General features: G+C 41.7%; 1 protein-coding gene across 3 annotated transcripts in view; it reads right to left on the bottom strand.

Moving 5' to 3' along the window:
* Nucleotides 1–2,162: 2,162 nt before the first annotated feature.
* Nucleotides 2,163–16,281, bottom strand: part of LOC145316537 (uncharacterized) — a 52,009-nt gene continuing 37,890 nt past the window's right edge. For 2 of the 3 annotated variants that reach the window (XM_080157109.1, XM_080157110.1), the window contains 4 exons: nucleotides 15,162–16,268; nucleotides 11,723–14,969; nucleotides 4,004–9,693; nucleotides 2,163–3,591 (listed from right to left, as the gene is read on the bottom strand). In XM_080157109.1, coding sequence (XP_080013235.1) covers nucleotides 3,504–3,591; nucleotides 4,004–9,693; nucleotides 11,723–14,969; nucleotides 15,162–16,268 — 10,132 coding nt within the window. In that variant the 3' untranslated portion in view covers nucleotides 2,163–3,503. The remainder of the gene's footprint in view (nucleotides 3,592–4,003; nucleotides 9,694–11,722; nucleotides 14,970–15,161; nucleotides 16,269–16,281) is intronic. The other variant, XR_013878565.1, reaches the window with a different exon arrangement.

Here is a 16,281-nt window from a genome sequence, read left to right as displayed (position 1 = left end):
AAAAATTTACGACACATTTTCCTCTGTCAATATATCCATGTATATCCTATACATGTGAGTAGATGTTAGAACATATTCTAAGTAAAGTCTAATATTAAGATGAAGTGTATACGAACAAAACATAAATCTTAGATCACCAAAAGTTTATTCGTTGTTGCAACATGGATGGTTATTCTTAAATTAGAGTAAAACAATAGTGGGGAACAGGGTTAAATAACTGTGCCGACTTTCAATTGTGTCTTTAAAAATCAACCAATAGCTTCGGGAATTTTAATACAACAAAGTCGCTACAAAAGAGCAGAAAGCAGTTTGCTAGCAGACGAAAAAGGTTCCTAACTGGGGAATCCATGTACATGGGTGTCTGGTTATACATCTACAATTATAGATTTATTATCCTAATATTAGAATTATAAACAAGGACGATTACATGATTATTAATGTAGCAGTTAAGCCTTTCAAAAAGATGAACTAGACACAAGGGCATTGATAGAGAGAGATAGGAAGAAAGATAGAGAGAAAGACATACAGAATGGCTAAATTGTTCACAGTTCTCGGCTTATTACTACAATGAAGGAATTGAGGAACTTGACTTACTATATATTTATGTATATTTATGTAATTTACCTATGAACCTTAAAGATGAAGAAAATAGGTGATAAATTGATTTAAATCTCCCTAATGAATATATATAAACAAAATTTTACCCTTTGCTTCATAATCAAAGACACTACTGGCTTACCATTATCATTTTTATAAAACTGGCAATACAGTGGTACTAAAAATTATATATTTATATTTTTCACTTGTCATATAGTTCATTTAAAATGTCGTCGTTGTCAATGACGACGACATTTGACAAATGATTTTTGTACAAATCATAAAATGATAGACTTTTAAAAATATTTCCTTGAATTATAGATAAAATTTTACTAAAAATATAAATTAAGCATCAACTCGTGTTTGTTTTTGTCAAAATAAAGATAATAATAAAACTACTAGAACTAACTATAAATGTATGTGCTCAAGATTATTATTTTTCAGGATGTTTTGGTCATAAGTCCATTGATTTTCACACTTACCTAAAAGTGAATAGGCCCCTTGAGGCTAGAGAAGCAACTCCTAACACCTTAAATCTTATAAAGCGTTAAGATATCTCTAAAATAAATGAAATAAGACAATTTTAAAAATATAGGGAAAAAAATAAAATGTCAGCTTAGTTTGATTAAAATGACGACATTCAAATTATATTGTTTTTTGAAATCTAATTTTATTTTACCTTTATTATATTTTTTTAACCTAATAATTATTCGAAAAAATAGCCCATAGTTTGACCTAGAACTAGTCTAACTTCTCGTCAATGCACAGTGGGGCAAATCAAAAAGAATAGGATAAAACTATCCGCGGGCCTATTTTCGGGGTTTTAAATAGCAATATTAGGCATTTTAGTCAAAGAACTCAATTTTAAAACTTTATAGAAACCAAAATAAGTTTTGAAATTTTTTTATCGCCTTTATCTGTAAATTAAAAAATTATGTTTGTGTATATTGCCCTTAAATCAAGGTATAAATTATCAATATGTATTGTTTTTAAAAATTGTAAACTTATGCTTCAAAAACTTTTTATAACATATTCAGAAATTGATCTAAACATTATTTTGCTATTATAACTATTTCGTAACACTTTCTTTACCCGCTTCTTTAAAAAAAAGAACACGCCTGAGAGTATCTTCTGTTTTCAAATGCGTAGCAGGTTCATAAGTAACCGCTTCCCTCACTTGCTGACCTCTTCCATCAGAAATATTGTAAATCGCTTTTAGAGTATTTGCTACTCGAGTGCCTTGTGGATCAAAGCTATTAGAGTGCATAAGTGTGAAAGTACTTCTCTTTTTTTTAGGAATTGTCCAATCTTCATATTTCATTTAGTGGCACTGATAGAATAAATTTGATATTAGGTACACTTTCATTTTTGTATTCTACTGGTTAGAAGGGAGTGGATAACGAAAGTAAAGTTTCTCTTTACAAATTTAATTACTTGAATGTTACATCAGATTTTCATGTAACGATACCTTTCATACACCCACCATGTGACCGTTTATCTTGTTTATTTAGTACAAACAAACTAAGTTGAGTTAACGAGTAGTTATACTAAGAATAAAGAAGAAATTTTTACAATTATAAATAATATATTTGGCATATTAAAGATAACAACAATCAATAATTGGATATAGAAAGTCTGGGGGTGAGTGGGGGGAGGTTGTGAACCTCCACCCACCCCCAGACAATATTTATTAAGGGCGGATACACTCATTCACAATAATAATAGTCAGCCAACAGCTAGACATTTCATTTATTGCCCCTTTGTTTTAAAGTCTTATTTGTTTATATATGTTTTGTGTGTTTATTTTTCGCCAATATATAGTGAAAATTTTCTTATGCTGATATTTCTAATGAAATATTGGATTCTAATTAAATATTATTAAGCCTTTGTTTGTTCCTCAAATAAAAATAACAAACTAATAATAAATATTTTTGAGGAAAGTTAACATTTAATTTGCCGACTATACGCCTTGAAACACTGAACATTTTAAATCTGCCACAAACTGGCAATTCACGTTGCCAAAAATTAGAAAAAAAATCACAAATAATTTTCAATCTTATAAAGTCTTCTTTTTTAAGTTTGGGAAAAAATGTGAGTTAAGAAACCGAGAGAAAAAAAAAGATAAAACACTAGAGATAGAGAGACAATAACGAGTATGAGAGAGATATTTTAGAACAACGGGAAAAAGGTTTGTGTGTGTGTGTGAGAGAGAAGAAAAAAAAATAGGGAATCATAAGGGGGAAAATATTTGTAGCAAAAGAAAAAAATAATCACTCTCGCCTCTATCATTCCAGAATTACATTTTGGTAATCCACATTTAAACATTTAACAATTTTCAGGATATCAACATACATAACTTTATAAACCAATACCAGTCTAATTATTACTTTTAAAATAAATAAAATTTCAAATCTAGAAATGCTTTAAGATCTTGTTTAAAATGACCGGGTTTAAAATTAAGAACTTAAAGCATAAATAAAGTTTTTATCATAATCTACCATATTTTATCTTTAACAAAATTTTGTAGACTGCTTTTAGCTGGTATTGGAGTATATGTTATGGTAACGCCATGCACTTAACATACACAGCGAAACAATAATTAATTTTGGTGTGATGTAATGCTGGGATTTTATTCTTCAAAGAAACCCCTTTTAATTATTTTCACAATTTGCCTTGAACAAGTTTCAAATTGAAACAGTTTCTCAATGCTGAAGGTTCTTCTTTTTTTTTTTAATTAGTGTCATAATTTTGTTTTACATAGGTATGTTGGTTCTTTCTGTGGGATATTGTGCTTTTTATAACTTCACTTCCACACAACAATTTAGACAAGGTTGGTTTAAACACTGCACAATTGCACCACAGGAGTCCTGGGTTCATGGTGGTGGTCAGGGGGTGCGGCAGGTGTCCTACTTGGGCCCATCGTTGAAGACGGTGGCAATAACAATGACAAGGTGCTCTATATCAGCTACTCGGGCAAGCAGGTTTGGTGCAATTCTGAAATTTTATAAAATATTAGTTGTCAGTAAAATTAATAGAACAGTTAGGTATAGTTCAGAAATAAAAATATTTTCATATTTTTCAAAAAATTATAGGTACCCGAGTTTAATTTAAAAAAAACTAAGAATAGTTATTTCTCGCATCGTATTATAAACGGCTTTCCGCGGATATAAAATGTACAATTACAAGATTAAAACCAGTTTTTTAGCCCCGAAATGCCGAAGGCACGGGCTAAAAAAACTGGTTTTAATCTTATGATTGTACTGTTGTACACATTTATATTCGTAGAAAACTGGTTATAATACGGTGCTAGACATAGTTTTTTCGTATGGATGAGAACCGGTTCCTATCCACCGGATTTGAAAAAATACGAGAAAATAATGTTGTGAATTTAAAAAGTTACAATTACCTAGCAAGGTTTTCATTAGCAAAGTCACAACTGGGAAAGACGTGAACAATAGCGGGCTGGTTGTCCTTGTTCGTCACATTCGCGATGCCAGCCGCGCTCTTGAGCTGCAGGTACGTGATAAAGTTGTTACGCAGGATCCTGGACTGCGTCTCAAACTGGTCCTGGTCGTTGCCATGCGGCAGGGCCAGCAACAGGCAGTGCTCAGACTTGGTCTCCATCTTCTTCTTCACACCCTCGATCTGTTGGTCCTCAAGCCTCATTCTCTGCACAATCTTCATGTTGGCACCGGTTTCTGGCAGGTATTCAAGCGCCAGGTCACGGCAACCAGACACAAAGTGCATCTGCACATTGGCCATGTCGTTCTTAAGGCCAAGTATACCTGTCCAGCAGATGGGATAGGCAGCCAGGTGAGGCATGCGATAGCTGGTCATCAAGTCTACGTTGTTCATAGGCTTCTCTGCTTCAATGATTGGCTGTGGCTGTTGCAGTTGCGGCGATCTGATGGAAAAGTCTGCAACACCAGCTGAGTGGGATAACCGTTTGATCTGACTAGAGTGGGCAGCAGGAGGAACCATTGAGCTTATATCAGTCTGGGGTCTGCCGTATAGATCATGATGAGATGGAGGAATACCATAATCTCTGGAGTGGTAGGACATTTGGCTGTTACTGTGCGCTGGTGACGGCGGCACATGATACAGCGGAGAGTCAGTCTGGCGGTAAGAAACATGTGCAGGCAGGGGCTGGCGTCTGTCCTCTTCATGATGGGCGGCATGAGGTTGGTATGCCACTTGGCCAGCCATTGGATTGTGCTTGGCAGCAGTAGCCTCGGCCAACAAGGCAGGCAGGTGTTGCAGCGCAGCCTGTTCTGGAAAGCCAGCTTGTAGCAGCTGACTCAACAAGATCTGTCTCATGAGCGTGGCCTGGTCCATACCTGGATGGTACATCAGCTTCTCATCCTCCTTGGGTGATACCATGGGTTCTGAGTGAGGAGGTAGGGCAACAGGAGTGCTAGATGGACGGTTAAGCTCTGTATCTCTTGGCTGCAGATATTCCTTCTTTGCCAAGGCATTTTGATTTGATGAGGCAAGATCCAAAGCCATTGGTTGTTGTTGGCCCATCTTATCTGCCTCTTGTTCACTGGCGGCAACTTCTCGTTGTCTCAGAGCAACACGTAAGCCCAGTCCTTCAGAGGAAGGAGATGATCTTGGCACTGCAATGGGATTGCGGGCGAAATTTTGCTGGTGAATTTGAGAAACTCGAGGACCTGTTGAAAGTTGAATGGTTGAGACGACAGGTATTACTGTGGGCTTTGTAACTGCTGTCAAGACAGGATTTATTGGACTAGATGATTTCATGGTTGAGATTGGTGTTTGCATGCGATATGGCATGTGAGACATGTTCGAGACAACATTCAGAGCCAGGGGCAGCCTAGGAGCGCTCACCAGGCCAGGACTTTGTGTTGTCATCATCCTGGTAGCAACTGTAGCCAGTGTCATCTTGGTGGTAGTCATAGGCATACAGGCCATGGGCATTCTTGATCCGCCAGCTACGGGCATGGCGACAGATCTTGGGATAGGCTCTGTAGGCAAAGAAATAGGAATGGTTGAACGAGGAATAACAACAGACTGTGTGTTATTCTTAGTCACTGGTGGTGGTAGGTTCTGTTCCAGTAGTACTGGCTGGGTCTTGCGCAAGCTCTTAGGCGGCAAGGGCTGTGTTGGAAACTGAATAGGTAGAGCCGGGCGAAGAGTTGTTGTCGGCACCATTGTGTTAACTGGTCTGATGGGAGCAACTGTAAGCTGCGGGTGTGGCCGCACTTGTTGGTCGTGTCTGGGCGGCAGTACAGTAGGCTGTGGCACACCTGTTTTCAGTTGGATTTGTTGTGGACTGGTGGTCATAACAACTGCTGTGGCCTGGTATTGCTGTGGTATACAAACAGTTGGCTGGCTTGTAAGACCACTTAAAGATACAGGTAGCGTAGCTGCCTGGTGGATGGTTAGTCCAGCGGAGACAAGATGTTGAGCAGCAGCAGCTTGTTCTGCGGCAGCCTCCTGCTTGGCTTGCTCCAGGATCAGCTTGATCTTCTGTTCCTGTTCTGTATCGGCGGGCTCTTCTTCGCTTTCCCGTGACCTTCCGCCCGTTGACCGGCGAAGTCGAGATGGCTTGATGCCTTCTGGACTCTTGGTTGACAATGGTAAGGGGGTCAAAGATGCTGTTGTTATGGGAACAAGAGGAGAAGCAGTAGTAACAATTGTCATTGCAGGTTTAACCTCCACATAGTTAGGTTTAGTGTCAACAACAAGAAGCGGAGCTTGGTTCATCACAGGTGTTGTAACACTGGTAACTGGAGCTGTGGCAACAACAATGGGCTTGCTTGGCATACTCACTGAAGTTGCAACCATAATTGTCTCCTTAGCTGGAGCAGCAACAACTGTAGAAATAGGTGGAGGTACAACAACAGCTGGAAGTGGTTCTTGTACAGTTACAGCAACAGCAACCAGTTTAGGTTCAGTCTCAACGACAGGCTTGACTGGAGCTGGTGTGGAAACAGCTGGAGCAGATGGAGGAGGAGCAGCAGCCGCAGGTTTTCTACCCTTGGCAACTGCTGGTTTAACTGGTTCAACTGTTGGCGACTTCTCGGCCTCTTTGATCTTAGCTGGCTGTGTATCCATTGTTTTACTATCATCCTCATCCTGGAATTCGAAGACATCAATATTATTTTCTGGCATTGATGGCTGTTCTTGTCTGGCGGCCATGCCACGTGTCAATCCAAATCCAAGACGACCACCTCTAACTCTGGCACCGCGAGTTGATTCCTCAGCAGCTGGTTTAGTTGGAGCAGTAAGAGGAGCAGCCGCGGGCTCAGGACGGTCACCAACATTCTTGGCACCACCTCTAGCTCCACCTCTTGCGGAGGCATTTCTACCTCTCTTGCCTCTGGTTGTAACAGATGGGCCAGTTGTTTCAAATTCAACTGGTTTCTCAGGCGAAGCTTCTTCCACTACAGCTTTAGGTTCCACAGACTCCTTGACCAACTCCTTTTCAGCTTCTTTAACAGTCTTTGCATCAACATTGTTATGTTTCTCTTCAGCCACAAGATCTTTTTTATTATCAGCCAGTTTTTCAGTGATGATTGCAGCGGGAGCAGATGGTTGAATCCAATCATTTGATTGATCCTCAGGACTAGAAATGCCAAGGCCAGCTACAGCTTGAGCAGCTTCATCGTCAACAGGTTCACTTTCCTGAACTTCCATGCTCTCAACTTCATCATTAACCTCGTTCTTGTCCTCAGTATCGAAAGAATCAAATGACTCGCCCAGTAGAGCGTTGACAGCATTCTGAATTTCTTCCTCTTGAGAAATGACAGCTTTGCCCTTAGGTTGTTCAACGTCATTGATAGAAAAGGATATTTCCTCGGATTGCTTTTTAGAATCAAGTGATGGTTTGTCAGCTTCTTTTGTAACCTTAATTTCCTTTACCTCGGGCTTTTCCTCAACATTGATATCAGGAATCTTAGTCTCCTTGTTGGTGACATGTTCAATGATGACCTCTGGTTCCTCGCTGTTGGTGCTGGTGCTTGGACTAGCCTTGGATGTTTCATCTTCCATGTTCACAACTTCAGCATCACTGCCTTCATCGCCCTCACCAATAACAAGTTTACCCTCATCATCATCTGACTCAGGGTCAATGATGGTGGCCTCAGGAATGATATCTTTCTTTTCTGAAATGCTAACATCATTCGCTTTGGTTTCTGTAGCAACAGCAACCTTTTCAGATCCCTGTTCAAGCTTAGGTTCTGGATATGCTTCAGCAAGAGAGCTTTCGTCAGATGATAAAGATTTCATAGTCACGTCGTCGCCGTCATCTTCCTTCTTATCAACAGATTCAGGAGATTTCTCTTCAGCAGACACGATTTCGATGTCATTAGAACTGTCCGTTTCGGCTGAAACTGTAGCGGCTAAAACAGCTGGTCTCTCTTCAACAATCTTGATCTCATCATTATCATCCTCAGTAACATCCTTGGTGTCAGTAGCATCATCAGATTTCGAGTCTTTCTTATCCGCAACCTTGCCTTTAAGTAGTTCTTTTTCTTGCTCCTTGTGCCTCTTTTCAGCCTCCTTACTGGCTCGACTGTGGAAAGCATGAGCGAGCAGGTATGTTGGCTTACCACCAGGTGACAGCAAAGGTGACTTGTGACTGCCAGGTGATTTCTGAGATTCGCTTAGCCGTTGGCCAGGTGACTTGGCGCTACCGGGAGATTTGGCTGAAGAGCCACCAGGTGACTTCTTGGGCAGACGGGCTGACTCATCAACATTAACTGTCAACAGCTTGTCAAAAAGATTTTCACTCTGCTTCATACGTTCGTGTGCAGACAGATGGCGAGTTCGTTCAGTTTCAGTCTTCTCCTGAACAGCGCTGGTGTCATCATCACTTGAATCAAACAAACTACTGGATGCCAGCTTATCTTTGTGAACCAGAGCAGGAGGAGCAACTACTGGTGCCAGAGCTGCTACTTGTGGCTCTTCAACACGAGGCTTGGTTGATGTTTCAAATTTAGGTGTGGGTGGACGGCTGTGGTTATCATCATCACTGTCTGTCATAAGAGCTGGTGAGTCAAGATTATCCTTGTCTGCATCTGATGGTGAAAAGACCTGGTCAACATTTAGTTTGGAAATGTTGGGCTTGGTAATCATGCTGTTCTTGAGGGTACTTGTGTTGGGAGTGGGTGGCTTACTGTTCTTGGTAAAGCTCTCATCCTCTGACGAAGTAGCAAACATCTTCTCGTTCTCCTTCTTTTTAACCTCTTTCTTGACAACCACCTTCTTGCTACGGTCATTCTCAACCTTGATGGGCAAAGTGGGCTCCGCTTTGACCTGGATGACGGGAGGTTCTGGTAGAACAGGCTTCATGTCAACCTCGGAGTCTGATGATGTTGGCTCCATCTTGATACTTGAGTTCTTGCTGTCTACAACATCCTTGGTGGGACTCTTCTTCCTGCCCTTGGTCAGGACAGCCAGGGCAGAGGATTTATTATCCTCTGGCTCTGTATCGCTCTCAGAGGCAACCTTCTTCTCCTCAATAACCTCCTTCTTCACAAAGGGGATGACAGGCTTCATCTCTGTGTTGGATTCAGAGTCGGTATCAAAGTTGATCTGTGGTTTTCTGTGAGAGACTGGTTTCATCACAGGTACCTGCGTATCATGTTCCTCCTCGGAGCTAAATATTCCACCAATTGGCTTAGACTGGCTCATACCGTAGGATGCTTTGGTGCGCATCTTGTTGAAATGGTCGGTATCCGAGTCGTCAGTATCAATGTAGACCCTGCTGTTGCTGCTGCTCATCTTCCTGTCGCTGCCGGACTTACGGTCGCTGCCAGAGCTCACCTTCTTGCGCCGCTGCCTGTGTTTCTGCTGCTGCATGTCCAGCCCACCTGACATGAGATCTTCATTATCCGAACTGGTGGCCAACAAAGCCTTCTTCTTCATTTTCAGTTTGGCCGCGTCACTCTCATTGCCAGAGTGTCTCATAGTGGTGCCACCATCGGACATTGGGTCGTCAGAGGATTCTACAGGCTTCTTTTCTCTCTTGAGCCTCTGGGCCTTCAGTTTAGAAAACTTGTCAAGAGCCTCCTGCTGCTTTCTGGCCTCCTCCTCCTCTCTAGCCTTCACGCAGGACCTCCGGGCCTTCACCTAAAATAAATTTAGATTAGTTTCTTTTCTTATAACATTAGTTTTTATTTAATTTACTTAGCTAAATCTTTACTTTATCTTAAACGAAAATAAAATTTAAAGTATAAATAAAGAAAACAGAAAATAATTATGAAAGAAAATACGGACAAATCCAAATTAAAGAATATATAAAGTACCAAAAAGAGCCTTAATTTTATTTCTATTGTTTATTTGATTGTCACGCAACCTATACATTTTTAAAAAAATTAATGGTTATTTCTCGCATCGTATTATATACAGCTTTCCGTGGATAAAAAATGTACAATTTTATACCAGTTTATTTAGCCTCGAGATGCCAAAGGCACGGGTTAAAAAACTGGTTTTAATCTTGTGAATGTACATTTTTATATCCGTAGAAAACTGGATATAATACGGTGCTAGACATTGTTTTTTTCGTATTGATGAGAACCGTTTCTAATCCACCGATTTCGAATAAATACGAGAAATTAAATTCTAAGAAGTTGAAAATTTAACACTTTATGATTATTTTGTTTGTTTAAGTGTTAGTACATTATATATACAAAACAATTATGTAAATGTTCTTTATTTGCTAATTTCTCTTAAAATTTAAGTCAAATAAATATCTAATTTAAGATAACTTAGCTAACTAATTTTTCTCATAATTGAATAAAACTTCAGATATTTTTGAAGACGTATCATTCATTCTGCTTGGGTTAAGAGGAAACTTTAAAACCTGTTCAAGTTTGGTGTCTATTCTAAAAACAAGAGCGTTAGATGTACAGTTTTTAATCTTCCTGACTTCAAATTAAAATATTTTTTTTATACATTCCTAATCAGAAAGAGGACTATCCACGAACCAGAGCAAGTGATTCTAAGCATCTTCCAGCATTGACCCATAGTATTTTTTTTTAGTAAATATACTAGGTTTATGTTTAATATTTGCTTTATCGACTAAAAAGTTAGGTTTCACCATGGTTCTATATGAAAAAAATTTAAAATGTTAAGCATTGTTTGATGCAATATAATCGAATGTTTTGATGAGTTCAAACTGTTGTTTAAAAGCTTTGACATAAAAGTATATCATTGTGATTAAAAATGTATATTTAGAAAAAGGGTTGGTAACTTGAAAACAATTTAATTAATGTACTTTTGCAATATACAACATTTGATGTGTTATTTTATTTTGTCCTTTTAACACAACAAAGCATTTGATGATATTGCTTTAAAAATTGGTTTACATTTCAAAGTTTTTTTCATATAAAACCATGGTAAAACCTAACTTTTTAGTCGATAAAGCAAATATTAAACATGAACCTAGTATATTCACTAAAAAAATACTATGGGTCAATTCTGGAAGATGCTTAGAATCACTTGTTCTGGTTCGTGGATAGTCCTCTTTACTTTTAAAACTACTAACTAAATACTCAGGGCTAAGAGGAGTTGGGGATTTCTCTTGGGACGATTTCTTTTTCAAGGGTGAAAGCACCTTCTCATATGGACCAAAAAAAGCTTCACTGTAAAGGAATCTTTACGGACCAGCCGTTGACGAGATCTTTCGGTACAGATACATAGTCTAACTGTTACTTTTGTAAAGAACATATATTATACATTCTCCCTCCAAAATTAAAATTTTAAAATCAAGGAATTCCTATTTAGTTAAGCTCTATAGACCTCATAACAAATAATTTTACTTAATCGATAAAAATCAAATATAAAAGTTATTTTTTCAGTAAGCCTTACTTAAAAGTACATACAAAAAAAACATATATTACAAATAATCAAAGCGACGGACAGGTTATAGAGTAGCTGCTTTCCTGTTAGTTTAAAAATATAATATAGTATCTGTAGAAAAACTTTTTAAGCTCAAATAAAAAAAAACACTCAAAACTGAATTTTAATCTAATTACTTTTTTTAAGCCCACGACAATATACTTTTATACTCAATAATTGTATCGAAAAAACCTTTCCTTGGATTCAATGTTTTCATTTTTATGTGTAAAAAAATATGTAAAAAAATCTAAAATATTACCTTATCATACATAGAGAAGTATGTAGGATTATTAAGATCCACAGGCTCATCAAATATACTCCACTTTCTCTTAGAGCTCTCGTCGGAGCTCACATCATCATCGGAGCTGTCAGACAACTTGACTGTCTTCTGCTTCTTCATTTGCTGCTGCAGCTCACATTTCTTTCTCTCCTCCTCCTTTTTTCTCTTTCTTTCACGGCGCTCTTTTTCCTTCAGTTTCTCCTTTTCACGTGACTTATCCTTGGATTCCCTGGACTCCTTAGATTCTCTGTTCTCCTTAGAATCTCTGCTGGACTCTTTGAGCTCTCTAGGCTCTTTGGAATCTCTGCTGGTCTCTTTGGATTCCCTAGAATCCTTGGGTTCTCTGAGTTCTTTGGATTCTCGTGACTCTTTGGGTTCTCGGGGCTCCTTTGATTCTCTGGACTCTTTGGATTCTACAGACTCCTTTGATTCTCTGGACTCCTTAGATTCCCTGCTGGATTCCTTACGTTCTCTTGGCTCTTTGGATTCCCTGAACTCCTTGGACTCGCGTGACTCTTTGGATTTATGCTCTTTATCCTTCTTCTCCTTATCATAATCTTTCCTCTCCTTCTCATCTTTCTTCTTCATTTCCTTCTTATCCTTGTGTTTCTTAGCATCCTTATCCCTGCGCGACTTCTCCTCATCAGCGGATACATTGTGCAACTTGGAGGATGAAGATTTGTAGGAGGAAGATGAGGATTTCTTGTTCTTATCCTCTTCATGCTTGGTCCTGCTGCGCTCCTTATCCCTGTCTTTGTCCTTGTGCCTGTGCTTATCTGACTTTTCATCACTTTTTGATTTATCCTTGGACTTGCTGCTGCTACTGCTGATAGAAGATGACGTGCTGAAGCTTGTTGACGTTGAATGCTTGTGCTTATCCTTGTCTTTGCGTTGCTCCTCCTTCTTGGCCAGGTCATTCTTCTCCAGCTTAGGGATCCTGCCCATGGCACTGAGCTTCTGTTTCCTTGCGGCCTCCAGCTCAGCAGGACTGGCTGGTTCCTCCTTGACAATCTTAGCATGCTTGCTCTTTGGCTCCGTTTCTTCTATCTCAGAATTAGAGCTCAAGCGTCGTTTCTTCTCCTTGCTATGGTGATCATCCTCCTTTCTTTTACTCTCATCTTTTTCTTTCTTATCCTCTTTCTTGGTTTCTTTTCTGATGGTTGCTGTGGCAGAGAAGAGATCCTTCAGATCATTGCTGTGTTTCATCTTGTGTTTATGTTTCTGCGACTCTTTCATTTTTAGCTTATCCTTGGAATGAATACTGCTACTCTCCTTCAACTTCTTGGAGTCTCTCTTCAATAAATCAGCTGGGTCAAATTTCTTGTTCAGTTTAGGCGTACTGTGAAGTAATGTCGGGGCAAATAACTCTTCTTTTATATCCTTTTTGTATGAAAGACTATCAAGATCCTTGCGACCAATTTTGATTGGATCCTTGGAGTTTATCAAATCATGTTTAAGTTTCTTGTCGACACCTATATCTTTGGTTGTCGAGGTAACATTAGGGTCGGAGTCGGTTTCTTCGACCGCCGAAATTTCAAGCTTTGAGTGCAGCCCACCGCTAGAAGGCGCATCCAACTTTGGTGAACACGTAGTAGAGCTGGCCTCGCCTTTCTCGACGGCAGGCGGTACACTTATCTGCGTCAGCGGCTGTTGGTTGGTGGAGGGCACAACTGTGCAAGTTGGAACAGTCTTCGTTGATGACACTGAAGAAGACCTCGATGACGTTAAAGCTGTTGACTTTAGTGTAGGTGTCACCGTAGCCGATGGTTTTGTAAATGCTGCAGTTTTGCCCAGTTTGTCAACCAAAGGCTTGATGGGAACAGTTGCTGACGTGGCGGCGGCTCCAGCTTTTTGTGGCAATGGTAGCGGCCGACTTAACTGTTGTTGCTGGTGTTTATCATCATCACTGTGCACTGAGGGTGCCAAAGGTGAGCTGTGTGAATCTTCAGTGCTTAGCTTCCCAACAGGCGATACACCTGTGGGTGTCGCGCTGGTTGGGGTAACAGGAAAGAAGCCTGGCATCTGTCTTGATCCACCACGAGGTGACATAGAAGGTGTGGTGGGAGTGCTGGCCGCCCCAGGTGATCTGGCATGGTGGTGCTGGTGGCCATGATGGAGGCTAGGCGAGGCCTGGGACTTGCCGCCGCTTGCTGACGTAGTTCCACCTGTGGACAGGCGGGACGTGGCAGGGGTTACTAAAGAAGATATCACAGTTGCAACATTTAATGAGTGGGGAGAGATGTCCCGTGTCGAGTAGGGAGATGGTGGCATCAACGTTGTCAGCAAGGGGCCGTTAAAGGGCGATGCTGGTGTGTCTGTCGGCGTAGATGGGACCATGCCTGGTTTGTAAGAGCTGAACGAAGGAGTTGAGGACCCATCTGAAGGTTTCTCGTCGGTATTTTGATTTTCTAGGCGCTTGGAATCGTCGTCAAAAACAGATTTTCTTGCCAACAATTTTTGAACAATTGCCGATGGCTGGTTGGGCTTCAGGTCAAGGTTGAACCTGGATGACGTGTCTGTTCTGCCAGAGCCAGCAATTCGCCCGTTCCACTTCTCATATTGTTCTGTGAACGTTTTGATTCGTTCGTCAAGGTTCTGGTTAGACTTGTGATCCTCCTCAGGTGGGCCCAGTCTTTTAGATGGCAACAGTCCTGGGCTCATTGACGTTGAGGAGGGCGCCTGGTTTGAGGGAACAGCAACAGCCAGCAACCCGGTCATGTTGCTGGCGGCTGCGCTAGGCCGATGATGGCGCGAGTCTGAACTGTGGGTGTTAACATTTAGGAGAAGGGAGGCAGCGCCCGGCGAGGCCAGCATAGACATATCTTGGTCTACAGAGCCGAGAACACCGGGTTCTTGCGGGGAACGAATAGACTTAGCAACAACAGGTACAACTTGAGAGGCCAGGTCACGCGCCAGCTTGCCAACAGGCGTGCTTGACAGCGACGGCGAGTGGGCGGCAACGCCAGGCGACTTGATACTCGGCGATTTCAGTCTGGGATCTCGTGTGGCCGCAAGGCCGGCGCCACCGACAACGGCCATCTTGGTCGGCGACACAAGGCTGCCCCCTAGGCAGGCGAGCTCCGTCGGAGGGGGCGGCAGTTTTGACCCTGACTTGTTGAGGACTGTCGTGGTGTCCCGAGGTGAGATCGTGGAGGGGCGGATGGTGCAGCGGTCTGTGCTGGATCTCCTATCCCCTGGGGAGGTAGATGCAACGTCCTGGGCAAACCTGAAAAACAAAAAAATATTATTACAAATAAACTTATAATTAAATATTAATAACAGAAGAACTTAATATACCTATTACTTGAATAATTAAGAATCAATTAAAGAAGAAATAGAAGTTAAGAAAAAAGAAAAGAAAACTATGTTATTTTATAATTTCTGAATAATTTCATTTGAATTAAAATTAATAACTTACATTGGAAGAGGTAGAGACATGGGCTCTGAAGTTGAGTTAGTTCTGACATGCGAGGACAGTCTCACAGGACCAGAGCTGGCACGACATACAGTGTTCTCAGGGTTTTCATCACAGAGAGGAGTACCGGGACGTGAACCGTCCGAATCAGGCGGCGGCGGGGATGAGGGGGTGCGCGGCGGACCTGCGCTACCGTCGACTGTAGCCGACACCACCCGCAACAACGAGTTGGCGGGTGGGTTTGAGGAGTACACCGGTATGAGGGAGGGAGAGGATGGCCTACTGTCTGTGCCTTGAGCAGAGGAGCGGGACACAGCCGAGTCTGTGGATATTCTGCGGGTAGGGGGGGCGGACACTCGTGACGGCAGCTTGGCGTTATCTACATCAGGTACGCTGCCACTGCTACCGCTACTCGTATCCTCTGACAGTCCGCTATCCACGCCAGCACACTTAAAATTACCGCCCCCGTTTTTCTTTAATGTTTCAGTGTCCTCTATCACTCGTGGGTCGGTTGGGGGGCGGTGCTCTTTACTAGCATGTGCAAGGCGATCACTCGAATTACTTGTGTGCGTGCTACGCCTAGAATTATAATCACAGTTTTCGTCACCGCCTCTGTATCGCCGGCGGCGGTCGTAGTCATCCACAACCGCCGGCGAACTGTGCCTCGACTCGGATGCAGGCGGCGAAATCGCCTGTGTTCTAGGTACATATCTGCTGCTTCTGAAGGGATCTCTCGAGGACGGCGACTCTGGCCGTGAGCTGTCCGAGACGACAGAATCGCGGTCGGAAAATGCCCGCGACTCATTTCTCATGTCGTAACCAGTTGACGAGCGCGAGTGGGCGCCAGGAGATCGGCCCAGTCGAGACGAGGTCGGGGTTGGTGACCTCGAGACGGGCAGTGGTGGCGGCCGTCGGTGCGGTGGCGTGAAGCATCGGTCGCTGTCGTCAAACTTCTCGCGGACAGACTGAAACTTCCTTAGTTCTTCATCGTATTCGTCGCGCCCCTTCCTCTGAGAATGTTTGTCGTCCCGCCGGCTTCTGGCCGGCACTGGGCTGCTCCGAGAATCAATGGAACGTTCACGTCCAAGTCTATCCAGTCTTTCACCCTCTCTGAAATAAAATA

The sequence above is a fragment of the Acartia tonsa genome, chromosome 4 (assembly GCF_053477335.1).
Source record: "Acartia tonsa isolate MP-2025a chromosome 4, ASM5347733v1, whole genome shotgun sequence".
Taxonomy (NCBI): domain Eukaryota; kingdom Metazoa; phylum Arthropoda; class Copepoda; order Calanoida; family Acartiidae; genus Acartia; species Acartia tonsa.
This window is presented reverse-complemented; position numbering and strand designations above follow the sequence as displayed.